The sequence below is a fragment of the Cetorhinus maximus genome, chromosome 5, assembly GCF_964194155.1.
Source record: "Cetorhinus maximus chromosome 5, sCetMax3.hap1.1, whole genome shotgun sequence".
NCBI lineage: Eukaryota > Metazoa > Chordata > Chondrichthyes > Lamniformes > Cetorhinidae > Cetorhinus > Cetorhinus maximus.
The window spans coordinates 3,255,870-3,282,928 of record NC_135883.1 but is presented as its reverse complement, the minus strand read 5'-3'; the positions used below and the strand labels follow the sequence as shown (position 1 = coordinate 3,282,928).

The 27,059-nt window shown below is 42.1% G+C and overlaps 2 protein-coding genes across 4 annotated transcripts in view; both read right to left on the bottom strand.

Annotated features, from left to right (window-relative positions):
- The window catches only part of dnajc5ga (DnaJ (Hsp40) homolog, subfamily C, member 5 gamma a), a 57,641-nt gene extending 56,768 nt beyond the window's left edge, over positions 1 to 873 (bottom strand). For 2 of the 3 annotated variants that reach the window (XM_078541435.1, XM_078541436.1), the window contains exon 1: positions 788 to 870. The gene's annotated coding sequence lies outside the window, so the exon portion shown is untranslated. Of the gene's footprint in view, positions 1 to 787 lie in introns of all 3 variants that reach the window. The other variant, XM_078541434.1, reaches the window with a different exon arrangement.
- An 8,696-nt stretch (positions 874 to 9,569) lies between these two features.
- Positions 9,570 to 27,059, bottom strand: part of cad (carbamoyl-phosphate synthetase 2, aspartate transcarbamylase, and dihydroorotase) — a 95,003-nt gene continuing 77,513 nt past the window's right edge. The window contains exons 37-43 of the mRNA XM_078541429.1: positions 24,476 to 24,550; positions 22,458 to 22,670; positions 19,227 to 19,352; positions 18,355 to 18,510; positions 18,039 to 18,140; positions 15,003 to 15,097; positions 9,570 to 11,272 (exon numbers count right to left, since the gene is read on the bottom strand). Coding sequence (XP_078397555.1) covers positions 11,170 to 11,272; positions 15,003 to 15,097; positions 18,039 to 18,140; positions 18,355 to 18,510; positions 19,227 to 19,352; positions 22,458 to 22,670; positions 24,476 to 24,550 — 870 coding nt within the window. The 3' untranslated portion in view covers positions 9,570 to 11,169. The remainder of the gene's footprint in view (positions 11,273 to 15,002; positions 15,098 to 18,038; positions 18,141 to 18,354; positions 18,511 to 19,226; positions 19,353 to 22,457; positions 22,671 to 24,475; positions 24,551 to 27,059) is intronic.

The following is a 27,059-nucleotide window of genomic DNA, read 5'->3' as shown; positions in this document are numbered from 1 at the left end:
CATAAATGCAGCCTTTTTGTGCTCACCCCCCCCACCCCCTCATCCTCATCCACTCCATCCTTCCCAGGCCAGCTTCACCCCAACATCCCTCAAACAGCACTTCCACCACCCCTACCCTCAACATGGTCGTTGGTTCAAGTCCCCACTCAAAAGAACTTGAGCACAAAAACATAGGCTGACACTGCAGTGCAGAAGGGGTGCTGCACTGTCGACGGTGCCATGTTTTTTTTTTAATGAGGTTGTTAAACCGAGTGGCCCTCTCAGGTTGGGCGTAAATGATCTCATCAGACAATATTGCAGAGCAGGGGGAGAGATCCCCCAACATCTTGCCTGATATTTAGCCTTCAATCAACGTCAGTGAAAAGAAACCCAGCCGTGTCATCACAGTGTGTGGGATCTTCCTGTGTGTCAATGGGTTATCCTGTTCCCGACATTACCACACAGAGCCTGTACTTCCGAAAAGTCATTAACCGCCCGTAAAGCGCGACCAGGCGTCCGGTGGTGGCGAAAGCTCGGACACAACTGTCCCTCCGTCCCCCTCATCCAAAGGGCAGCTCCAGCCCCCCAGCCCCCGAGCTCCTCCCGCGCTCTCCGGCCTCAGTTTGCCCTCCGGTCACTAATTAATTAATCATTAAATTCCTGGACAGTGAGGAGGAGGCGCCCGCCCGCCCGGACCCGCCCCGGCCCCGGTCTCCCGCACTCAGGCCGGAGCCGCGGGGCTGGGCTGGGCCGGGCCGGCCACCCGGCCTGACGGAGGGAGGACAGGGCCTCGTGCGCTCTCTCTTACCTGTGGCGACGGGAGCAGTGAAGCGGCTCGAGCTCCAGCCCCGGCTCCGGCTCCGCGCGATCCCAGGAACAGGATCGACCGCCCCGCGCTCCGCCGGAAGTGACAGCGCGAGGCGGGGTCACGTGGGGCAGGAAGCCATTTGTCTCCAGGGGCATCAGAGCAGCAGCTGGTTGGTCAATGATGCTGGATCACTACAGCAGCTGCTTGATTAATGATGCTGGATCACTACAGCAGCTGGTTGGTCAATGGTGCTGGATCACTACAGCAGCTGGTTGGTCAATGATGCTGGATCACTACAGCAGCTGGTTGGCTAATGATGCTGGATCACTACAGCAGCTGGTTGGTCAATGATGCTGGATCACTGCAGCAGCTGGTTGGTCAATGATGCTGGATCACTACAGCAGCTGGTTGGCTAATGATGCTGGATCACTACAGCAGCTGGTTGGTTGATGATGCTGGATCACTAGAGCAGCTGGTTGGTTAATGGTGCTGGATCACTAGAGCAGTTGGCTGGTTAATGGTGCTGGATCACTACAGCAGCTGGTTGGTAGATGATGCTGGATCACTACAGCAGCTGCTTGGCTGGTGATGCTGGATCACTACAGCAGCTGCTTGGCTAATGATGCTGGATCACTACAGCAGCTGGTTGGTTAATGATGCTGGATCACTACAGCAGCTGGTTGGTTAATGATACTGGATCACTACAGCAGCTGGTTGGTTAATGATGCTGGATCACTATAGCAGCTGCTTGATTAATGATGCTGGATCACTACAGCAGCTGGTTGGTTAATGGTGCTGGATCACTAGAGCAGCTGGCTGGTTAATGGTGCTGGATCACTACAGCAGCTGGATGGTTAATGATACTGGATCACTACAGCAGCAGGCTGGTTAATGATGCTGGATCACTACAGCAGCTGCTTGATTAATGATGCTGGATCACTACAGCAGCTGGTTGGTCAATGGTACTGGATCACTAGAGCGGCTGGTTGGTCAATGGTGCTGGATCACTGCAGCTGCTGGTTGGTCAATGGTGCTGGATCACTGCAGCTGCTGGTTGGTCGATGATGCTGGATCACTACAGCAGCTGGTTGGTAGATGATGCTGGTTCATTACAGCAGCTGGTTGGTTAATGATGCTGGATCACTACAGCAGCTGGTTGGTAGATGATGCTGGTTCATTACAGCAGCTGGTTGGTTAATGATGCTGGATCACTACAGCAGCTGGTTGGTTAATGATGCTGGATCACTACAGCAGCTGGTTGGTCAATGATGCTGGATCACTACAGCAGCTGATTGGTTAATGTTGCTGGATCACTACAGCAGCTGCTTGGCTAATGATGCTGGATCACTACAGCAGCTGGTTGGTTGATGATGCTGGATCACTACAGCAGCTGGTTAGTTAATGATACTGGATCACTACAGCAGCTGGTTGGTTAATGATGCTGGATCACTACAGCAGCTGGTTGGTTAATGGTGCTGGATCACTAGAGCAGCTGGCTGGTTAATGATGCTGGATCACTACAGCAGCTGCTTGATTAATGATGCTGGATCACTACAGCAGCTGCTTGATTAATGATGCTGGATCACTACAGCAGCTGGTTGGTTAATGGTGCTGGATCACTAGAGCAGCTGGCTGGTTAATGATGCTGGATCACTACAGCAGCTGGTTGGTCAGTGGTGCCAGATCACTGCAGCAGCTGGTTGGTCAATGGTGCTGGATCACCACAGCAGCTGGTTGGTTAATGGTGCTGGATCACCACAGCAGCTGGTTGGTTAATGGTGCTGGATCACTAGAGCAGCTGGTTGGTTAATGATGCTGGATCACTAGGGCAGCAGGTTGGTTAATGCTGCTGGACCATAAGGGGCAGCGGGTTGATTAATGATGCTGGATCAGACCTGCAACGGGTTGGTTAATGTTCCTGGATCACTAGAGCAGCGGGTTGGTTAATGGTCCTGGACCAGTCCGTAGCGGGTTAGTTAATGGTGCTGGATCAGTAGACCAACGGGTTGGTTAATTGTGCTGGATCAGTCAGCAGCTGGTTGGTTAATCTGCCGAATCAGTGCAGCAGCGGGTTGGTTAATTCTGCTGCATCAATTGAGCAGCGGGCTGGTTAATGGTGCTGGAGCTGTGGAGCTCCAGGTAGGTTAATAATGCTGGAGCACTGTGTTGGATAATGGTACCTGAGCAGTAGAGCAGCGGTTTGGTTAATGGTGCTGGATTAGTGGGTTGGATTATGGTTCTGGAGCAGTGGGTTTGTTAATGTTGCTGGAGCAGTACATCAGTGGGTTGGATAATGGTGCTGGACGAGTGAGTTGGATTATGGTATTGGAGCAGCAGGTAGGTTAATGGTGCTCTATCGGTAGAGCAGGGGTCGGTTAATGGTCCTGGATCAGTAGAGCAGTGGGTTAGTTAATGGTCCTGGAGGAGCAGGTTGGTTGAGGTTTGCTGGAGCAGTGGGTGGTTTAATTGTGCTACTCAGGGAGATAAAGTAATGTTATTGGAATTTATTGGAAAATAGTAGTGTCTGTACCTATCGGTGTCTGTGTCTGTATGTGTGTCTATGTGACTTAATCTAATTAAAGACAGCTGATCTGGAGGCTTTGATGTCACAAAGATAAGCCAGGTTTGAAATGTTAAGTAGGTAAACATCGGGGAAGTTTAGAATCTAATGTGTTAAAGGACATTTGCATTTTTAAATAAACCAGGCTAGATTGTTTGCAAAATAGGGGGTGAAATGTGTCACCAGCCAGGCGAAGTTCAGAAATAGTGGGAAGAATTTACTCCCCTTAGCGGGGGGGGGGGGAAGTGTAGGAGCGGGCAGGCGCGCCTCCGATCAGTGCCCCCAATTGGGCGCATGCGTATGAAAGAGCGCAATGATCGCCCTGAGGCTAAGTGCAGCCGCAGAGAGATCGGCTCAGAATTAAAATTTTGAAGGTAAATGTTGAAAAAATTTCCCTGACATGTCCCCATATGTGACACTGTCACATGAGTTGGGACACGTCCATCACTTTAACTCAAGCATTTATTACATTTTTAAAAACCCTCATGAAACCTCATCCCGCCCGTGGATGAGGTTTCATGCTTTTTCTGAAGCCCACCAGGGCTCCCGACCTGCCCGCCAACCCTAATTAATTATGTTAATAACTTTTTAAATGGCCTCATTAGGCGGTTGACAGGTCGGTGGGCGATCAGCTGATTCGGCTGCACCTCCGCCAATCTGAAAACAGAGATGACGTGGGGTGATATAGGGAGATCCGTCCGACGCCATCCCGCTTCATTTTACGCGTTGGCGAGCAGGCCCCACCCCCCGCTCGCCAACCTGTGTTTATTTTCCCCAAAGATTACTGGTGAAATGGGATGATAAATTTTTATGATCAGGGAGGTAAAGTCCAAAGACATAGTGAAACAACGGGAATTTGCATTCTAAGGGGAAAACATGTATAAAGGAGAGAATGCTGTGTGTAAAGGCAGGCATTTTAAGATCTAACAAGTGTGCAATGCCTTCGGCATCTAAGTCTTAAGCTGTCGTCTACAAAGAACTGTAGTTGAAGAAACTCACTTTGAATTGAATTGTTCAGGGTATCATGTTTCTTTGCCTGGGTCTTTTAAGATCTATGTGTCCTACTGTTGCCTTAATGGAGGTGTAATTGGGAGTCGGATTAATTAGGGGATTTAGAAGTTATAGTAGTAATTTGTAGACATATGTATGTGCTTAAAATCATTTCTCTTATTATTAAATGTTTCATCTAGTTTTGTAAAAGCCTATAAGGGCTGGTGGTCTAATTACTACTGAATTCAAAGCCTGCACCTCAAAACATATAAATTGCAAAAATAGTTGTGGCATTTGCCTCAAGTTTCCCTTTGGGATTTGAACAACTCAGCATTTACCATCAGCTGTGCCATAACATCGTTTGGGCACTTTGTGGGATATATTTGAAATTCCTTGGTTGGGTTGGAGTTGGTGAATCTTAATGTTACGAGTACAAGAAGCGCTTTGAAGTCAGGAGTTGGTGTGAGGATTTTTTGATGTGTTGAGACTGCAATATGGCTTTGGTAGTTGCTCAGACTTGTCTGGGTGTTGAAGCTATAACTTTGGCTGGTTTACAAGTGGTAGCTAAAGTTAAGTTAAAGGAATTGGCCGATAAATTACAATTGGGGTTACCTGCAGGGTCTAAGAAAACAGGCATAATTGAAGGTATAGCACAGCATTTGAAGTTGGAAGTGATACCTGTGTCACAGCTGGAGGTATTGAGACTGAAGTTAGAAATGAAGAAGCTTTACTTTGAACAAGTAAAGGAACTGTGAAAACTTGAATTGGTATCGAAGAAACTGGAACTGAAGGCAGCAGAAAAAGGGAAAAAGATTATTTTTAAAAAAAATGGAAATGCGAAAACTTGATCTCCAGAGGCAAAAGGTAGCAATGGAAGAGAGAAAGAAGGAAAGAGACAGAGTATCAGCTTAAAAAGCTGGATTTTAAAAGGGAGATAACAGATGCTGAGGAAAGTTCTGATGATGAAAAAACCTTCAACCTAAAATCCAGTAGGGAGATATTTAAATTTATACAAAGCTCTTCCAAAGTTTGAAGAAAGAGATGTGGAAGCATTCTTTACTTCATTTGAGAAGATAGCTAAACAGATGAAATGGCCACAGGAAAACTGAACATTGGTGTTACAAACCAGGTTGGCGGATAGAGCACATGAGGTTTATGCTTCAGTCAGAAGAAATGTTGGTGAACTATGAAGTAGTAAAAAAGGCTATTTTGAGTTCATATGAGTGCATACTGAGTTCCTGAGGCACAGAGGCAGAAATTTAGGAATATGAGGAAACAGCCTGGGCAAACTTATATTGAGTTTGAAAGGGTAAAACAAAGTAATTTTGACTGGTGGATATAGGCATTAAAGATAGAAACAACACATGCAGCTCTTAATTCTTTTGGAAAATTGCGGGTTGGTTACTGGTGCTTTATCAGTGGTGAAACAGGTAGGTTAATTGTGCTGGATTAGTGGAGCAGTGGGTTGGTTATTGGTGCTGGAACAGCAGAGCAGCTGGTCGGTTACTGGTGCTGAACTAGTGGGTTGGATAACGGTACTGGAGCAGTGGGTTGGTTAATGATGCTGGATCAATCGAGCAGCGGGTTGGTTAATGGTGCTGGTGCAGCGGGTTGGTTAATGCTGCTGCATCACTAGAGCAGCTGGTTGGTTAATCTGCCGAATCAGTGCAGCAGCGGGTTGGTTAATTCTGCTGCATCAGTTGAGCAGCGGGCTGGTTAATGGTGCTAGATCAGTGGCGCAGCGGGTTGGTTAATGGTGCTGCATCACTAAAGCAGCAGGTTGGTTAATGGTGCTGGAGCAGTGGAGCTCCAGGTAGGTTAAAGATGCTGGAGCACTGTGTTGGATAATGGTGCCGGAGCAGTAGAGCAGCGGTTTGGTTAATGGTGCTGGATTAGTGAGTTGGATTATGGTTCTGGAGCAGTGGGTTGGTTAATGTTGCTGGAGCAGTACATCAGTGGGTTGGATAATGGTGCTGGATGAGTGAGTTGGTTAACGGTGCTGGCCGAGTGAGTTGGATTATGGTGCTGGAGCAGTGGGTAGGTTAATGGTGCTTTATCAGTAGAGGAGGGGTTGGTTAATGGTGCTGGATCAGTAGGAAAGCAGGTAGGTTAATAGTTCTGGAACAGCAGATTGGTTAATGGTGTTGGATCAGCAGAGCAGCAGGTCGGTTAATGGTGCTGGATCAATAGAAGTGTGGGTTGGTTAATGGTGCTGGATTAGTAGAGCAGCCGGTTGGTTAATACTACTAAATCAGTAGAACAGCAAATAGTGATGAGAGAGAATATTGAAGCTCAACGCAAACTGGAGGAACAGCACCTCATCTTCCAACTAGGCACTTTACAGCCTTCCGGACCGAATATTGAGTTCAACAATTTTAGATCTTCAACTCTCTCCTCCATCCCCACCCCCTTTTTTGTTTTTCCCAATAATTTATATAGATTTTTCTTTTCCCACCTATTTCCATTATTTTTAAATGTATTTCCACCCATTGTTTATTTCTACCTTTTAGTATTCCCCCACCCCCACTAGAGCTATCTGTACCTTATCTGTCTTGTCTTCTACTCTTAATTAGCACATTCCTTTAGATAATATCACCACCTTCAACACCTCTTTGTTCTTTTGTCTGTGACAGCTTTTGGTTATCTCCACCTATTTCTGGCTGCTTGTCCCAACAACCCCCCCCCCCCCCCCCTTAAACCAGCTTATATTTCACCCCTTTCCTATTTTTACTTAGTTCTGCTGAAGGGTCACGAGGACTCGAAACGTCAACTGTGCTCTCCTCCGCCGATGCTGCCAGACCTGCTGAGTTTTTCCAGGTATTTCTGTTTCTGTTGCAGTAGAACAGCACATTGGTTAATGGTGCTGGAGCAGCAGAAGAGCAGGTTGGTTAATGGTGCTAGATCAGTAGAGCAGTGGGTAGGTTAATCGTGCCGCATGAATAAAAGCGTGGGTGGGTTAATGGTACTGGATCAGTACACCAGCATGCAGGTTAATGGTACTGGATCAGTAGAGCAGCGGGTTGGTTAATGGTGCTGGATCAGTGTTCATCAGCTGAAATTTATATCATTTTTCAAAAAAAATATTTTGTTCTAGGGTGGGAATGATCCATTATCATCTTACAGGAAAAGGAAGCTGCCTGTCCCAATGGGTATGCTTCTATGTCACTACAATCCCTCATGTGATAATTGGCAGCTAGATGTGGTTTTAAATGCAGGATTACCACCATTACTCATATGCCAGAAAAAAAGTTAGTCAGCAGTGCAGGTTGCTTGGAGGATAGGTTAAAGATCACTGTGGACTGATATGTCTGCTAGTTTTGAATGGTAAAAGGTGAGTCAAAAGTCCTGCGGAGACAGATTGACATACTTAATGAGTAGATTGCATGTTTCACTTTCAAAGAACTTGCTTTTGTATATTACTTTTCATGAACACTGGACATCTCATGAAAGAGGATACTGCCAATGTAGCAGTGCTGGCATGTTAGATAGGATAAAAATAAAAGAATGTTCTTAAAAGATTGGCAGTTTTCTGTAGAAAAGTCACCCAATCACAATGGGGTGGACATTTCAGACCCTCTGGCCTTAATCTTTCACTCCTCCTTGGATATGGAGGTGGTGGTAGAGGATTGGTGGATTGAAATTGTTCAAAGGGGAGTGGGATAAACTCTGCAACTACAGGCCCCTCAAATTTCCCAACAACTGATGGTAGGCTAGGGCAAATTTAGTTGAAATGTGGAAAAGTTTGTGCTGCTAAATGAAAGTCAGCTTGGATTTGCTAAATGTAAAGAGTGTTTGACTGACTTTGAGTTGATGAGGGCAGTGTGGTTAAACGTATATGTGGAGTTGACCACTGCTACTATGGATATACATTGATGACCTGGAGTTGATATATTGGGCATAATTTTCAATTTTGCAGTTAATATCAAACTCAAATGTAGTAATGAGAGGACAGTAACATATTTTGGTAGGATGAATGAACAGGGGTAATATGAACCAAATTTGTATAAATTAAAAAGGTGTGCTGTAAAAGACAGACCAGAGTATGTATGTACACAAATCTTTGAAGGCGGCAGGACAAGTTAGGAAAGCTGTTAAAACACACATGGGGTGGAATTTTACACCCCTTCATGGCAGGGCCGGGGCCGTAAAACATGACGAGCCGTTCAGAACTCCATTGACTTCAGTGGGAACGGGAAATCCTGCTGGCGGGAGGGGTCATAAAATTTCACCTATGGGATCTTTGGCTGTATTAATAGAAGCAGAGTGCAAAAGCAAGTAAGTTATGGCTAAACATTCATAAAATATGGGTTTAGGCTTCAACTGGAGCAGTGTTGAGTTATGAGCTTCACACATCAGGAAGGTTACAAAGTGTTATTGCAGGAGAAATTCGCTAGACTTCAGTTTTACGGAAAAATTAGAGAAACTGGAATTTAATTGATGTATTTTAAATCATAAACACTTTTGTTAAGAGTAAATAAGGAGAAACTTTTCCTGTGGCAGAAGAATCAGTGACCAGAGCGCACAGATTTAAGATGATTGCCAAAAAGGAACCTTTTGAAAACTGAGCTGTCGTGATCTGGAACACACTCTGTGTAATAGACGATAGGAGGATACACATCCATTAGTTACACCCGACAGGGAATTGGATAAATATTTGGAGAAAAAAAAAACTTACATGACCAAACTGACTCTCAGCTCCATTTCAAAACAGGTTGGATGGCTGAATAGGAGAGATTGTTCAAATTTGAGCTCCTTCCATTTAAAGGATTCTTTTGAAAGGCAATAAATTAACATCCAACAGGATGCAAGAAACCAGGATCAAACCAGTTCCGAAGAGTCACATCGGACTCAATGTTAGCTCGTTTCTTTCTTCACAGATGCTGTCAGACCTGCTGAGTTTTTTCTCCAGCACTTGTTTTGATTTCAGATTTTCAGCATCTGCAGTATTTTGCTTTTATTAAACCAATTTATAATGGAAATAAACATCCAAAAAAAGTCAACGTTACTTGATATGAAAGGTTTTGTCAGATTTCTTTCCCCCCAAATAATACTCATTACTCTGTCCTCTTCCTACCCCCGCCACCCCCATCTTCTTCCTCTAGCAGGCTTCAGCCCCAGCTATCTGAGGGTTGGGAGTACTGCCAACTGTTTGCATGCTATTCAGACAAAAGCTTTAGTTGGTGCAAAGGTTTTGGAAATCAAAATTGACATCAGGCTTAATAATGTCTGAAGTTCACCATATTAAGATTTTTTTTTATTAAACAGAACACGATTGAATTAAAAAAAATGAGCAAGCAGCTAATGTGCATAGAAAACTTTCAATAAAAACCATAATGTTCACAATCAACTAGACTCGACAGATTACAAAAAACAATGTTACCGGTTCTATATGATTAATCATAACAGAAAAATGTACTGGTTTTTAGAGATTGGAACCAAGCTAACATGTATAGAAATATAAACAGACATATCCAACAATCAATACAACTTTGATACATAATGTTTGAATAGGTTGGCATTTTATAAGGTTGAAACATATGCAGATGATCTTGTTCAGATCGAATAGCTACAAATGCATCATTGTTTCTTTACCGGGAATCTTGTGGAAACTGTATACCTGTATCTTCACAGTAGCTTGATTTGCCTGGTGTTGGCAAATCTTACTTTTGACTCAACAGCAGCAAAAGGCAATTTAAAGGATATTTCAGGGCACAGTCAGCAACTTTACCATTTTCAGTTTAACACAGTCAAAAAATTTTGGTCTTCCTGAATGGCATTATTGAGACCAAGAGGTTCCCCAAGTAGTGAACTGACTGTAAGAGATGGTAACTCTTCTAGTACAGCAAACATTCCATGGGTGTTTCGTGGGCCACCTCGTTTATAGTTTAAAACTGTCAAAACCAAATCTGCAGTCCGAAACTAAACTTGAGTAGTGCCAAAGCAAAGCTGCTAAGATTTCTGCAACTATACTGTAAACAAGTATTTTTAATGGGCTGTTTTACAAGTATTTGCTAAAACTGAATATATCATACAGAATATTCTGTAGAAGTGATTTTCATTTGAAAAACATCAATTATAGAAAGGGGAAGTCTTTAAAAGGGAGACTGGTGTGTAGGTTAGGACCATAGTTTGAAGTTCTTTTAGGAGCACATGTATGTATCAAATTCCTATTTTCTCTATTTTAACAGGTACAAATATATCTCCATTCAAATAACAGAAAAATTTGAGATGAGCACAAATTTCCAGTCTTGTATTGCTAGCAATCATAAATCAATTTAATATACAATTGTGTTTTTTAATCTTTACCAATGAACAGAACAGTTGTGTTACTGTAAACTGTGGCTTATGTAAAATAATAACTTGCATTGGACAACTGAAAATGTTTGCTGAATGTTCGAAGAATCACAAAGACCTGAGTAAACTATTATTTTAGAGGCTAAGGTACTTGTACCTGTAAGTTACTAACCTAGGTATTTCTGGAAACGCCGAGGGCTTGGGCTGGTAAAGCATATTCATGAAGTACAAAGCAGCAACAACATTCATGCATAAAGCCTTCTGTTCTCAGTGAACAGATGATGTCCAGGGAGTGTTTTTCAAGAGGTCAGAAACGAAGCTAAAAATGACTGCTTATCTAACTTAAGGCATCAAATCCATGGAATTAAATTCATGTTGTAATTCTTAAAATTTTAAAATGATAGCCTAAATAGCCCAAATATTGCCATCTCCTTAAAGCCATGGTCGCAAAAAGGCTTTTCACTAAAGAAAGTGAAGTATTTTTGAATTTGCTGTTAAATGCTGTTCCTTTTCTTGCTTTCTTAGTTGGTCTGTTTCTTCAAAACTTGCCCAGAACCGTTGCTAGTAGGGCCATCCTGACGTACATGCCATTTTCAGCCTGGCGGAAGTAAGCTGCCCGTGGGTCAGAATCCACCTCCACACTGAAGAGGAGCAGAAGTATTAGTATTATAACTTTAAACTTTGTAAGTAGTAGGAATAAACAGGTCTTTTTCCGAATGGCAGGCAGTGACTTAGTGGGGTACCGCAGGGATCGGTGCTGGGACCCCCCAGCTATTCACAATATATATTAATGATTTAGATGAAGGAACAAAATGTAATATCTCCAAATTTTCAGATGACACAAAGCTGGGTGGGAGGGTGAGCTGTGAGGAGGATGGAGAGATGCTTCAGTGTGATTTGGACAAGCTGAGTGAGTGGGAAAATGCATGGCAGATGCAGCACAATGTGGAGAAATGTGAGGTTATCCACTTTGGTAGCAAAAACAGGAAGGCAGATTATTATCTGAATGGCTATAAATTGAGAGAGGGGAATGTGCAATGAGACCTGGGTGTCCTCGTACACCAGTCGCTGAAGGTAAGCATGCAGGTGCAGCAGGAGGCAAATGGTTTGTTGGCCTTCATAGCGATGGGATTCGAATACAGGAGCAAGGTTGTCTTGCTGCAATTATACAGGGCCTTGGTGAGACCACACCTGGAATATTGTGTGCAGGTTTGGTCTCCTTATCTGAGGAAGGATGTTCTTGCTATAGAGGGAGTGTAGCGAAGGTTTACCAGACTGATTCCTGGGGTGGTGGGACCGACATATGAGGGGAGATTGAGTCAGTTAGGATTATATTCACTGGAGTTCAGAAGAATGAGGGGGGGATCTCAAAGAAACCTATAAAATTCTAACAGGGCTAGACAGGGTAGACGCAGGAAGGATGTTCCTGATGGTGAGGGAGTCCAGAACCAGGGGGTTCAAAACGTTAGTAAGCGGGTACAGCAAATAAGGCGGCTAATGGAATGCTATCCTTTCTTACAAGAAGAATTGAACATAAAAGTAAGGATGTTATGCTTCAGTTGCAGGGCATTGGTGATATCACATCTTAAATATTGTACAGCTTTGGTCTCTTTATTTAAATAAGGATGTGAATGTGTTGGAGGCAGTTCAGAGGAGTTTTACTAGATTGATACCTGGAATGAACGGGTTGTCTTATAAGGAAAGGTTGGACAGACTGGGCTTGTTTCCACTGGAATTTAGAAGAGTGAGGGGTGATTTGAATGAAGTATATAAGATCCTGAACGGTATCAACAAGGTCGACATGGAAAAGATGTTTCCTCTTCTGGGTGAACTAGAGGGCACTGTTTTAAAATTAGGGGTTGGCCTTTTAGGACAGAGATGAAGAGAAACATTCTCTCTGAGGGTTGTATGACTATTTTTATGGCAGAAGTAGATTGATTCTCTTCCCTAACAAGAATCTAAGGTTATCGGGGGTAGATGGGAATGTGGAATTTGAAACAAACAGATCAGCCTTGATCTTATTGACTGGCGCAGCAGGCGAGGGGCTGAATGGCCTACTTCTGTCCCTATTTTGTATGTTCATATGTTTTTGTACAAACATTGCAACTGACAATGTCAGTTGCTACGTGCAAGCCAACAACACCCAACTCTACTTCTCCATCCTCTCTCTCAAGGTCTTAACTGCATTTGTTCTCAGATCTGCTTGTCTGATAGCTGGGATTCAATGTTGGGCAAGCAGGTGGTTAACAGAAGCAGCGGGAGTGGGGGTGGTGGTGGTGGTGCAGGAAAATCGTGAGAGATGGTAGTGATATAGAACTGATGCAGTTGACGTACGTGTGGAATCTAAAATCACAGTCGAGCGTAAGAGAAGATGCTTGTTCAAACAACCCTGCACATAGACCATCAGTAAGAAATGGTACTTGAGAATTGCTGAAATGAGACATGCCTAAGCTTTTCATCTTGTACTCATCAGGACACTCAAGAATGCCAATATAAGGGTAAAACAACAATTTATACTGTATGTGAAGAGTCTGATTTGGTTGGCAAATGGCGTTGCCATGGAGAATGCACCACTGATGGTGACTGACAGTCAACTGCCAAGCATTGTTTGAAATTTAAACCAGACTGCTTGACCCTTAGAGAAGGCTGTCATTTATTTGGTTTAGCTGAAACAGGTGCAATGTACATGTTCTTTCTACCTATAAAGAACAGGGCCTTGTGTATTAATATATGTAGCTTCCAGTAGACGGAAATGTGCCACATTGTGAGCCTGACTGACAATCTTAAATTGGTTGTCAGCGTAATTCTTAGCACATTGAGGATTATTTAGCGAATGTTGTCCAATTGTGGAATCACATCCAATGTTGGACACTGTGTTTTGAGTTTTGCAAGTTTGCTGAAATAGGACCTGAGCCATTTGCTCGCCATGCAAGCTTGATGCTGAAATAGGGTGCAAAGGCATCCTGCAGGATAATGGCTACCCTGACCAGATCATGTTGCGCTGTATATTGCACAAGCTCATGAACAGGCCTAAGGCCATCACTTTTAGCCCCAAAAAGTGCCAGGTCTACCTCAGATTACTCTGGAAGGGCAAGGTATCTCAAAACTTTGAGCAACAGCTGAAGGTTTCACGCTGCTACTAGGCAGTACTAACACGAGTGGTATTCACCACTAACTAGATGCTGCCGTCAAGCCAAAAAGACATTCTGCCTATCGCACAAATGAGTGATGTGAGTTTCAGTGCCGGTGTGATGCTAGGTACGTAGGCCATACATCCCAAATACTGGCGGATCATATCAAACAGTATGTCCCTTCCACTGTTTGCAACGGGTAGGGTACAGACCATACCCAACAGCCCGTTGCAACAATCATAACGCAGTGTCCAACGTTAGATGTGATTCCGCGATTGGACAACATTTGCTAAATAATCCTCAATGTGCTAAGAATTACGTTGACAACCGATTTAAGATTGTCAGTCAGGCTTGCAGTGTGGCACATGTGTGTACTGGAAGCTACATATATTAATACACAGGGCCCTGTTCTTTGCAGACAGAAAGAACATGTACACACATTGTGCCTGTTTCAGCTAAACAAAATAAGAGACAGCCATTCACTGACTCAGTCCTCAGGGCAATGCCTTGACCAATCTGGGTCAAGCTAGCTGGTTTAAATTTCAAACAATGCTTGGCAGTTAACTGTCAGTCACCATCAGTGGTACAGTCTCCATGGCAGTGCCACTTACCAACCAATCAGCAATCTCTTTGCATACAGGAGAAATTATTGTTTTCCCCCTTATATTGGTATTCTTGCTAGTGTCCTGATGAGTGCAAGACAAAAAGCTTAAACATATATCTTTTTTTTTAAGCAATACTCAAGTTCTGTACTACCAAATGGTACTCCAAAAATATATATGAAAAAAAAATCAATTTAAGTGTATAAAGGTATACATCTGGCTTACAATGAAGCTCTGCACAGATTAATGTGACAAATCAGTGAATATCATAATTTAAGTAGAACTATTAGCTCTCAGGCGTCTTCCAACACTGCTCCAGAGCGAACCACAGCAGCTGCAAGAGCAGTTTGAGGTCATATGATTGCCAGGTTTCCTTCTTTGTCCATAATGAAATGCCTTGCCTCTGCATGTTAGCCAACTCCATGATTTCTCCAGCATTTCAATTACGTTGAGGAACAGATATACAATAGATTCAACAATCTCTCCCTCACTTTACACTGTTATAAATATTCACTAGTAAATTCCAATCTGATGCAGCTTTATAAGAAAACTAAGTATGCAATACTTCTGAATGCCAATTGGCATGTAAAGTTTCACTAAGAACATGCATACACACACACACTGTGTATCTGTCTTACCTAACTTCATTAACTCGTGGCAATGGATGCATAACCACCATCTTCTTCTTCCCTTTGGTCATAATGTGAGGAGTGAGAATAAACTGTCCGAAACACTTAAGGGAAGAAATAAAAAATCGTAATTAATTTGTGAATTACTGAGATCACAGGGAAATAAAATTAATGTGTTTTTAAAAAATAATTGCGTTCTCTTGACCACCGTGGAAATTTTTAGCAGCACAGCATGGAGCAAATGTTGTCGATTCCCCTTCAAAAATGCCGTGAAATACTGTTGTTTTTAAAAACACTTACGAAATATAAGTCCTTGTGCTCAGTGCCATTCTGTAAGCCAATGCATTATTTATCTTTTTAATGTACAATCACTTAACTATGTAACTGTTTCTTTATTTCTTTTATATTAATGAATGTAGACCAGTTGTGGTGTAACCCTGTGTGTGGAGTCTGTCTCATAGAGATAGCATGGAACATCAAGGTGGGAGAACAACCCAGACCGAAGATGAACTGCACTGTGGGCTGAAAACGCAAAGCATGATGGTCAATTTAGTCAAGTCAAAGCCTTGCCAGAATTAGCATGGTCTGCAAAATGGATCAAATTGTTAGGAGAATTGCCCTCAAACTGTGAGAAAGGTAGACGTCTTTTGCGCTCATTAGAGGGAGTAAAGCTGTCTTCTGTACCAGCCTGGGGATTGATAACAGTGTCAGAGATAACAAAGTGGAGTCAGGCTGGTTCTACTCCTTAAAGCATGACCCTGAGAGAGGCCCAGGACATAGGAACAAGGGAAAATACACTGATGTAACTGAATGGACTGAAAGCAGGCTTTACCCTGGCAAAGGGCAATAGCAAAGAAAGGTATAAAAAAAAGAGTCCACAGAACCATCTCTGGAGCAGTGGTTAGAACAATTCGGTCAGTTGCTCAGAAGATGCTTATGGAGGGTTCATCATTGGGACTGATCACGGGGACAGACTCCACAGGGATGCTCAGCAACCAGTACTATTCTTGAGTATGTACTATTGCTTAGTGGTTTAATAAAGGTGTCTCGCCTTTGGTGAAACTTCATCCGTGGCTGTTGATATCCAAGACAAGGAGCTTTAGATCAGGCAGAGGGTCTGACAATTCAAAAGATCATGGCTGACCTAACTGTGGCCTTAACTCCACTTTACTGTCTGCTTCCTATAACCCTAGACTCCCTTGTAGATCAAAACCTGTGTAACTCAGCCTTGAATATATTCAACGACCCAGCCTCCATTGTTCACTGGGGAAGAGAATTCCAAACGCTAATAACCTTCAGAAGAAATTCCTCCTCGTAAATGAGAGACTCCATGTTTTGAAACTGCACCCTAGTTCTAGATTCCTGCACAAGAGGAAACCTGTCAGCAGCTAATCTGTCAAGCCCCTTATGTTTCAGTAAGATCACCGCATTCTTCTAAATTCCAATGAGTATAGACCCAACCTGCTCAACACTTCCTCAGTAGACAACCACTTTATCTCAGGAATCAACCAATTAAGCCTTCTCAACACTGCCTACAATGCAAATGGATCCCTCCTTAAAACTACCCGATACTCTATAGGTCTGGTCTCTGTTTCCTCTTAGCTAACCAATCTTTCGTCCATGCCCCTTTTATATTCCACCCCCCTTGCAATAAATGTCAGCATTCTATTTGCCTTCCTAATAACTTGCTGCACCTTCATGCTAACTTTTTGTGATTCAAGTACAAGGACACCCAGATCCCTCTGTACTGCAGCCTCTCCACTTAATATTCTGCTTTTGTATTCTTCCCAAAGTGGACAACCTCACATTGTACTCCATCTTCCAAATTTTTCCCACTCACAAAACCTAACTATACCGCTTTGCAGACGATGTCCTCATCACAACTTGCTTTCCTACCTATCTTTGTACTGTCAGCAAATGTGGCTACAATTCTCTTGTCCCTTCATCCAAGTCATTAATACAGATTGTAAATAGTCAAGGCACAGCATTGAACCTTGTGCCACTACACTAGTTACTGTTTGCCAAGCTGAAAATAACCCATTATCCCAACTTTGTTTCCTGTAAATTAGCCAGTCCTCTATCCATGGTAATATATTACTCCCAACACCATGAGCTCTTTGTGTGGTAACATTTGCCCTACCAATAATCTTCACAGCATTGTAAACCTTTTATTTCAATTTAATATGATCCCAACGTCCTTAGGTACTAATGGTGCTTCATTCCCTAAGAGTCTTTCTTTCACAATGTAATACATTTTTGTTGTGTTTTATGTATTTTATTTTGAAAGAAACTTGAATGTCTGCTGTTGCTTATCTTTCGTCTTACCTTTCAACCTATCTTCCCAGTCCACTGTAGCCAACTTCATCTTCATACCTTTGTTAATGCTTTTATTTAAGACACTAGTTTTAGACCTAAGTTTCTCACTCTCAAACTGAATGTAAAATTCTATGATGACATGTTCAGGGGAGGTTTTGTAGTGCAGTGGGAAGCATGTCTTTATCTGAGCCAGAAGCTTTGGGTTCAAGTGCCAACCTGAGACTTGATGGCCAAGGAAGATGCATTAATAACGCAGCCAGACAGGTTGCGTATCAATCTGCAAATCCTTCTAATGCACCTACGGCAGGCAGTAGGCATACCCCATATGGACCAACACATGGAAGTCCATGGGAACCAATGTTCTCTTAGGGCATGGTACCTGGAGAAAGCTTGGGGGAGAGCGCGTGGGGATATCATGATATGATCACTCTTGCCTACAGGATCATTTACTATGCAATCATCAATTAATCCTGTCCCATTACACATTACCAGGTCTAAAATAGCCTGTTCCCTGGCTGGTTCCACAACGTATTGTTTGAAGTAATTATCCCTAAAACACTATGAACTCATCCTCAAGGCTACCTTTGCCAATTATTATGGGTTTTAAATAGATAAATTAGTTCATGAAGCAGAAAATTTAAATGCATGCAGAACTCAACCTTTGAATTTCAAATAGGGCATGAGTGGAGAAAGTTTTATGATTTTACTTAGCATATATTAAATCATTACCGCTTTGTATTCTTCCTCCGAGGCAAATCTTTCCTTCTGAATCCTAGTCATGTATAATACATCAGTATCTGGCAAAGCCTCTTCCAGACTGTCAAATTCTTCCTGTGTATGCAAACATGTGTTACCATACAGATTGGAAAGCAAACAGCAACATATCATAGCTGAAGTATTGAAGTTTTCTAAATTATTAGGATAAGAGCCCAGTATTCAGAACACACTTCCAGGACACACAACACAGATTTAATATTAGAAACACTACTAATTCTTGAAGTAAGCACTTTCAAATTAAACTCTGGTTAATCTTCATTTTGCTCACCTGCTTGATTCCTCTAGAAGCCAGAAAATGTATGATATTTTGGGGCATTCGAAGGTTTCTGGGAGTAACATATCGGAGATTAACACGGTATAATGTGAGAAGGTAGGCCAGTGAATGTACTGTTCTCCCATGTTTCAGGTCTCCAACCATTGTGATCTATTAACCAAGTAAAAGTACATTTGGTGAAAATAATTATTTCAGGAAATTTGTCCTAAATCTTACAGTACTTTAAACATAGTCCCAAATTGATATTATTTATGCACGTGCCAAGTTCAATTGCTCCTAATTAATGTGGGATCTGATGAGATCCAGTGACAATATAAACAAAGCACATTCACTAACTGTAAAACCTTCTAATGCCGGATTATTTAAAAAAAAACAAATGCCTGCAAGGTGTAGTAGGCAGTCGGAGGTTCTTAAGGTAACACGTCAATTAACAGTCACTGTTTATAATGTGAGATAATATGGTGACACTATGTTCAGAGGTTGTCAGGGCTTTTGTCAACTGAATCATTGAATTATAACTTTACAAAGTAATGGGATCTTTGTCTAACTGCAGTTTAGCACACACAGGATTTGTACCCTGGATCAATATCAAACTAATAAAAGTAAAAAGACTGCATGTCAATTGCACATTAACATATCAGTAGTCTCAATCATCTGGAGCAAGTTTAATACAAGATAATTTAGCAATATCAGACAAAAGGGGCTGCAAAAAAGTACAAATAAACCCAGTGCTACCCATAAATCTTCATTCCAAACTATGGTAACTGGTTTGAAGGAGGTTGAAATAAAATCTACTTCTCACTCAGGCCTGGACACAAAATTCTGGCATAAAGCAATTACACATACAAAAAAGAACACTATCTTACAGTCATTCCATTCACAGTCCCCAGCTCCTCACGAATAGTGAAAATGTCAAGCAAAGCTTGAGTTGGGTGCTCACCGACACCATCTCCTGCATTAATAATAGGCTTTCGGCAATGTTTAGCAGCAAGCTGAAAGAAATAGGTGCACAGAAAATCTTAAGTACTGGAGGTATAGTTTCTGTAAAGTCAAAAATATGCACCAGCACAAATACAAAAAGTGGAAATTACACAAAGCAACACGAACGTTCAGGATCTGAGCCAATCCAGGCTAATCTGATGTCATAAAACCAAATTATTTTTGTTTAAAGTTTCCCAAAATAAGAGTTAAATAAATCTAACATTTGTGTATAATAGTGTTTCTTACAAACTAAGAAACTTTAAAAAATACAATGCAGAACGTGAACATAGCAACTGCCTCGTTTCAAATCCTCACAAATTTGGTCTTTTTAATTCGGCGTGAGCTCCTACCCGCGCACCTGCATAGTGAACCACAGACAGTTTCAACCTCGAGTTGCTCTCTCTCCTGGATCCTGGCACAGTAACTCAGAGTTTCAGGGATATCTTAGAAACCCTTCACTTCTCAGCCCATCTCCATGCAATGTGAATCATTGGTTGATTAGCTATCCTTGAGACCCCCAACTCTATCTTGGAAGTAAATAGACAGTTTAAAGCATAACTATTTACAACCTGACTTTCTCAACACCTGGGGGGATTTTGGAGAGTAGTAGCCTAATCACTGTAAACAAAGATACTGCTGCCTTTATCTCCAAGTGTGAACCCCTTCTTTCCAGCAAAACAACTCGGGCCTCCTTTTAGTCTTTAACAGTCACATCACCTAGGCCTGTTGTTAGGCAGACCTCAAAACAGGCCACAGGCCTTTCAGTGCACTCTAAATTAAAGACAAAGTCCCAAAACAATCTTATAAACCCTCATATTTGTAGTACTGCACCATTTTCTACTTTCTACCAGTGGCGCTTTAGGAAATTAACCCATGGTACAACAGCAGGACCAGCTGGTAGCAGTCTCTTACCATGCCCAAGTAGAATTAAAGCCAAAATTTTCCATTGCAAAAGAATACTCTCTTGCAGACATAGCAAAGCAAAAATTTGACTTTAAATTTACGTAACAAACCAAAACTCAAATTTGGAAATATTTCCTCAGCACCTGAAAATAAGCTTCAAAATTAAGCCACTGTTCTGTAATGATTTATTGTACATACTTAAGAATATGGTATCATCATTTACACTAAGGAGCATGGAAAGAATCAGATCCTCTTTTTATACTTAAGGCACAAAACAATCAAGTCTTCTATTTAAATTATTATGTCATGCCGATGCAGTTAAAGACTTCTGGAGTATAAATTTGACAAGGACACTTTAAAACCAAAATGGATTTGAGAGATCAGGTGGCCTTTTCGTCCCTGCCAATACACATGGAATTACAAGACCGCGGAGCTAATCTTCATGTCTGGACAAGTCACTAAAATGCAAACGACCTTTCTGGATATTTCTTTGAGAAATCACTAAAATACAAAAGATCTTTCCTGTAGTTAATGGCTGTCCTTCTCCAAATAATTAAAGGAAACTGTTTTCACAATACTGTTTGCAGAATTTTCAACTTCGGAGTTCAAATCCAGAGAATGGGCATTAAAAAATCCTATTTTATCACAATGATATGTGAATGGGTGGAACTTGGACTCCATTATTTGACAATGGCCTAGCCATCAAAAAGAAACCACTTGTGAGGACCAAGGAAAGAAATAATTTGATCACATTGCAGAAACTAGGTTTTTGATAAGGGGATTTAATAAGGCACATTTTTGGAGCAGAAAACGAGAAACATCGAGACCAGTGAAGAAACAAGACTCTGCCTAAAAAACACCAGCAAGGTAGAAAATTCAGGCTGGCCTTTGACTCTTTGCTGAAGGAACCAGACCAAAGTTTCACTACAGGGCTTCAATTGCACCTCAACTTGAATGGAGCAAAAGAAATCTGCTACTGCAAGCAATAGACTACAGCAAATTTGTATTCCTAAGCCTCTAGATAAAGGTTTACAGGTCTGCATCGTTTTCAAGACTTCATCTCGGGGAAAAGTAAGTGTGACAGAGAACTTTCAAACTCTTAAGAACTAAATGCATGCTACTTTTTCGTAATCACAATCTTTTCTTGAGTGTCTTTGTGTATGTCTGTATGAGTGGGCGAGTGGGTTTGGCTGCTTATATATTCGGATGTTGAATGATAAACATTTATCTTTCTTTTAAAACTTACAAGAAAACCTGCCATTTTTCTGGTCCCGGCAGTTACAGCACTCAAGGGGGTTAAGATATTTTTCCTTTCTATAAACATGCCGTCTTCGGTGAGTCGAGAGGTGAAAAGGGGGAACCATCCTTATCATCTCTCCCCTGTCCATAATAACTATGTGTTTAATTTGTGATTAAATCCATCAAATAAGGGCTTCTGATCTTTCTTTAAGATATATATTTTTAAGTTAACCAAACGCTTTTCCAACAGTTCTTACAATTAACAAACTTGTCTCTTCCTTTCTGTTATATTATCTGAAGGATGGCAAAACAATGTAGCTGAATGCATATAATTAGGTCCCACTTACAAAAATACAAAATACAGTAGAAAATTGAAAGGGGTACTAAGACTGCATCATTGTTTCAGTGTCCTTTTCGTAAAGATATTTTAAAAAATTCTTTGATTGGATGTGGGCATCACTATCAAGGCCAGCATTTATTGCTCATCCCTAATTGCCCTTGAAGTGAGTGGCTTACTAGGCCATCTCAGAAGGCAGTTAAGAGTCATATGTAGGCCAGACCAAGTAAGGATGGCAGATTTCCTTCCCTAAAGGACATCAGTGAACTAGATGGGTTTTTATGACAATCGATGATAGTTTCATGGCCACGATTACTGAGACTAGCTTTCAATTCCAAATTTATTAACTGAATTTAAATTCCACCTGCTTTCATGGTGGGATTTGAACCCATGCCACTGCAGCATCGATCTGGGTCTATGGATTACTAGTCCCGTGACATTACCACTACACCACCAACCTCCCATACATCTGAGAAAATATAAGAAACTAATGACCATGTTTTCTGTTCATTTTTACAAATATAGGTACATCAGAAAAAGATAAATAATGTAGAGGCAATTCTCTGCAGGTGGAGAAGCCCAGAAAATTGAACTATTATCAAGTAATATTTTGTGCCCTGGAAATTCAAAGACATACCTCAACTGCATCTGGCTGAGGATGGCGAAGAACCAATACATCCACATAGCAACTCATCGTCTGCACCGAGTCTAAGAGAGACTCCCCTTTCTGTACAGATGAAGTAGCTTCTGAAAAATGAATCACAGAACCTCCAAGCCGCTGCATGGCGGCAGCAAATGAACTGCTAGTTCTTGTGCTGACCTCATAAAACATGGAAGCCATAACCTTCCCCTGTGATGAGAAAATAGACATTAGAGTTGGAATTTCTGCTTTTGGCAACTTATTCTGGTGCTTTTAAATCATTTAAACGTTGGGACATCAAATATGGTTTCCATGATTTTCTTGTGTGTATAAACACACAATGATAACCACTTTACAGCTTTTGCATATTTTCATCACACAACTGCTCCTTGTCTAGAAGGCAAACCTGTCTTATAGCATTGTTAGCAGTCCATTACAAAAGAGAATCTAAAAGTCTGGATAAAATGACAGCAGAACTGAGTTAACCAGTCTCAATTTTTGTTCTCACACTTGTTCCCAACAACCCAGGGTTCCCAATGAGTCAGGGTTTCTAAAAACATTTCTCATATAATGGAAGATGTCCCAAAGCACTTCACATGGAGGAAAAAACCATGGACATTGAGGAAAGAATTTATTTGTGCCGCAACACTAGGGGTAGTACTTACTGCACATACGCAGCTGCAGTGTCAGAAAAACCATTTTAACAGTCAGGTTCTTGTCATGGCAAAAATGAAGACTAATTTTTTTCTGGTTGAAGTTGGTTTGTTTCAACTTCTACAATGTTCAGAATTTGACTAACGATAAGTCTTATTTTGGAGCTTTAATTATGATGAAGAGGTAAAGACTTGCAAATTATTAAATAAAGCAATACTGCTTTTCAAATAGTTATTCAAGTAGTGGATACGAGATGCCTGGGTGTGACAAGTAGATATAGTGGAATTTCACCATTGGTTAAAAATCAAATAAAAATTAATTTGAACAAATGGAAAAGGAGAGAAAAAAAAATCACCCAATGTGGGGCTTGTAACCATGACCCTGGGATTAACAGTCCTATTATCTACTGACTGAGCTGCATAGGAACTTGCTGCACAGAGCCTTTCCAACCTGTTCACTTGTTATTGTGACACTTTGACAGCACAGGCAGAGTGTGCATGCACAACTGTTCCTGACACGTTTCTGGTTGGCAGCAGGACTTGCAATGGAAATAAAAAGCAAAAGAAAATGAGGAGCCTTGGCAGAGAAGAGGGAGCGTGGGGGTTAAAGCAGGGTCTGACAAGGCAGAGGAGAGGTCACATGGAGTTTCCGAAGACAGGAAACAGTGGCTAAACATGTGGCCAATGATGGGACGGAGAGCAAGGAGTGAGCAAAGTGGAAAATGCATATGTGGAACAAGGTTGGAGTATGGGGAGCCCGTGAAGCTTGCACAGGATGGGAGTTAGGGACTGATGTGTGGTTGCAGACGCATGCTGTGCTGTTTTGAATGAATTGTTACTTGTTAAAGGTTGAAGCAGGGACTTTGTTCAGAGGGTATCAGGAAAGGCAAGGCTGGAAGTAACCAAGGTACAATATAAGGTTGGAACAGAGATGGGAATCATCACATGGTGCTTTTTTAAAGAGTAAATGTGGGCAAAGAGGCTCAGTTCAAGGTTCAGCAGGATGGTGAGCTGCCCAAAAAGCCTTAGGATCGACAGGCAGGCAAACAGCTAGAGTTGCATGTTGTCAGCATTGACGTGGAAGCTGCCCGCAGTCTTTTGAACGAAATCATCAATAGGTAGCATGCAAGTGGCGAAGTGAGTCAGCCAAGGGTGATCCCCATGGTACACCAGAAGAGGTACAATCTTGGATCAGCACACCTTGAACAAATACAAAGTCACTTCAGAGAAACTGAGCAAAATCACAAATATAATTAAAAATCACCGGATGTCTGAAGCACAATGTGAAAATGCCCAGCTTGTCGAACAGATGTCATATTCAGTTAAAATCATCATTATTAATATCATTACTTAAAAACAAACCTTTAGAATGTCCAAGCTACGATCTTTTTGCACTGTTAAACGTAGGTTATGAGCAATATTGAATAAATGGGACAACTACAAAGAAGAAAAAACAAGGAACAAGAAAAACTGTTAGAAATTCCATGTACATAAATAAATTCTTACCTCACAGCTCAATGTACACATTAGCAATTAATATTAGCAATGACATTTTACCTGAATTCTCTTCAGAATGCAACTTTCAATACAGATCAGGGAAACCAACTACTTTACAACTCTAATAACATTTACAAATTAATATATCATATGATTTTAACCGTTGCAGGGCTAACAATTTTAGCTTCTCTTAATAGTAAGAAAGTATCCAGCTAATTTTAATATTCTGACATTCAGATTGCAGTTAATCTAAGTCACTAATAGGGACCAAATGTGCCACAAGTTAGAGGCTGAAATTTTCTGGCCCCACTGGCCTAGGGCATCATGGCGGGCGGTGGGGGAGGACAATGTGGCAAGAAGGGCAAAAATCGGTTTCACACTGTCTTGAAAGCAGTTGCAATATTCTGTTCCACCCATCAATGGCGGGCTACATTTCCTGTCACCGCACATTGGTAACCTAATTTCAATACTTTAGCATCTCATTATAAGCCTTGCTCCCCAGAAACACTGCCCCGCTCCCCACCCCCAAGGTTGATGTGTTTCCCAACTGTACATAAGTGACGTGTATCTGGCAACCTGCACTTTGTTCAGGACTTCAAGGTTTGTTTGCCTACCTTGCTTTGGGCAGCACTCGCAGTCATCAGCGCTAGGCTTCACAGGCAGCACCACATTATTTTTAGTGGGTCTCTACCGACCAGACTAGCTGTAAGACGGGAGGTGGCTTTTCAACAGCTGCAGGGATAGGGCTTGGCTTGGGGAAGGGGGTGAAGTGGCAAGGGAAGATGCCGCAGGGCGAGGGCTATACTGGGGAAGGGAGGTATCCCAGGGTGTGTATGGGGCACATTGATCTGTGCAAGTGGCCTCAAGATGGTGAGGTCTGAGGAGGCAGTCTCCAGAGATGAGGCCAGATTGAGATGTGAGGGTGTGAGAGAGAGAGAGAGAGTGAGTGATGATGTCCCGTGAGCTGGCAGTGAGTGTGATGCCAGTGAATGGGGGAGTTTAGAGTGATAAAACGGTTGCCTAGCCCTGGTAGCAAGGATGAGATCATTCATTTCTGCACTGGATGGCTGACCTCGTGTGCAGCATTGGCACTGACCACCTCTGCCACCACCTCCCAAGCTGGAGTGGTGAGACTGATGGGCCTCCTGCGGCCAAAGCAGGGGTAGAGGACATCATGGCAGGCCTTCACGCTGTCCAGGTGGTGTCCCAGGGACGTGTCACTGAATCGGGATGGGGGGCTGCACTCTTCATGCCCTTTGGGGCCATGTCTTCACCAGAGCAGTCCTGGGCTGCAAGCACTGAGAACTGTGCAGTTTAAATATGCATGAGGAAGCAGCAAGGTAAAGGCGTGGCAGGCAAATCGGAGGCTGCCGGCCAGTGAGATGCTGTGTTGCCTGTGGCTGCATAATTAATGAGGCAGGAATGGGACGATATGGCATGAAAGGCTGCCACGACTGCCGGCGGGTAAAACATCTTTTTTCTGCCTGCTACTGCACTTGGTGCAAATCTGGGACGATTCCACCCATAGTCTTCACTGTAAATTTCCTCTCTGTATACATTTTAAATAACTTATTGTACAGATGAAATTATATGTTAATACTTTTAAAGAACTTCATTATGATACCCCCAAAATCCTCAAAGATATCACCATAGTTTATTTTAAAATTTGTGTTGGGACGTGAGGGTCGCTAGCAAAGTCAGCATTTATTGCCCATTTCTAATTGCCTTTGACAAGTTGGTGGTGAGCTGACTTTTTGAACTGCTCAGTCCAGAGGGGACTGCTACACCATTTTGAAGGCAGTTAAGAGTCAACCACATTGCTGTGGATCTGGAGCCATGCGTAGGCCAGATCAGGTAAGGAAGGCACATTTTCTCTCCTGAAGGACATCAGAGAACCAGATAAGTTAATACAACACAATCCAGTAGTTTCATGATTATTAATGAGACTTGCATTTTATTCTAGATTTATTAACTGAATTCAAATTCCCCCAGCTGTCACGGTGGGACTTGAACTGATGTCTGCCAAGAATTAGACTCAGCCGCTGGGTTACTAGTCCAGTAACATTACCACAATGTTATCGCCCCTCTTTTGAATTCTCACCTCAATTCTTTTCCCGAAGGTCACGGTGACACTAAATTGATACAATAATAGGGGTAACGATGCACGGTATTCCAGGTAGTAGAGGCAGGCGGAGGGGTAAGAGGAAGGAAGTTTATGAAAATGAACTACATGTTTGACTCTTAATGTTCTCTAAGTGGCCTAGCTTGTCACTCAGCTTAAAACAAATCACTTAAGAGGTCAATCACCACATTGTCAGAGTAACTAGAGACGAGCAATAAATATCAATATTGTCTTCATTCCAAAAACATAAAAGTCAAGAAACCATTTATTAATCTTTCTCAAGAAATTGATCAAATTTCCTCATTCTTTGGCTGCAGATCATCTTCC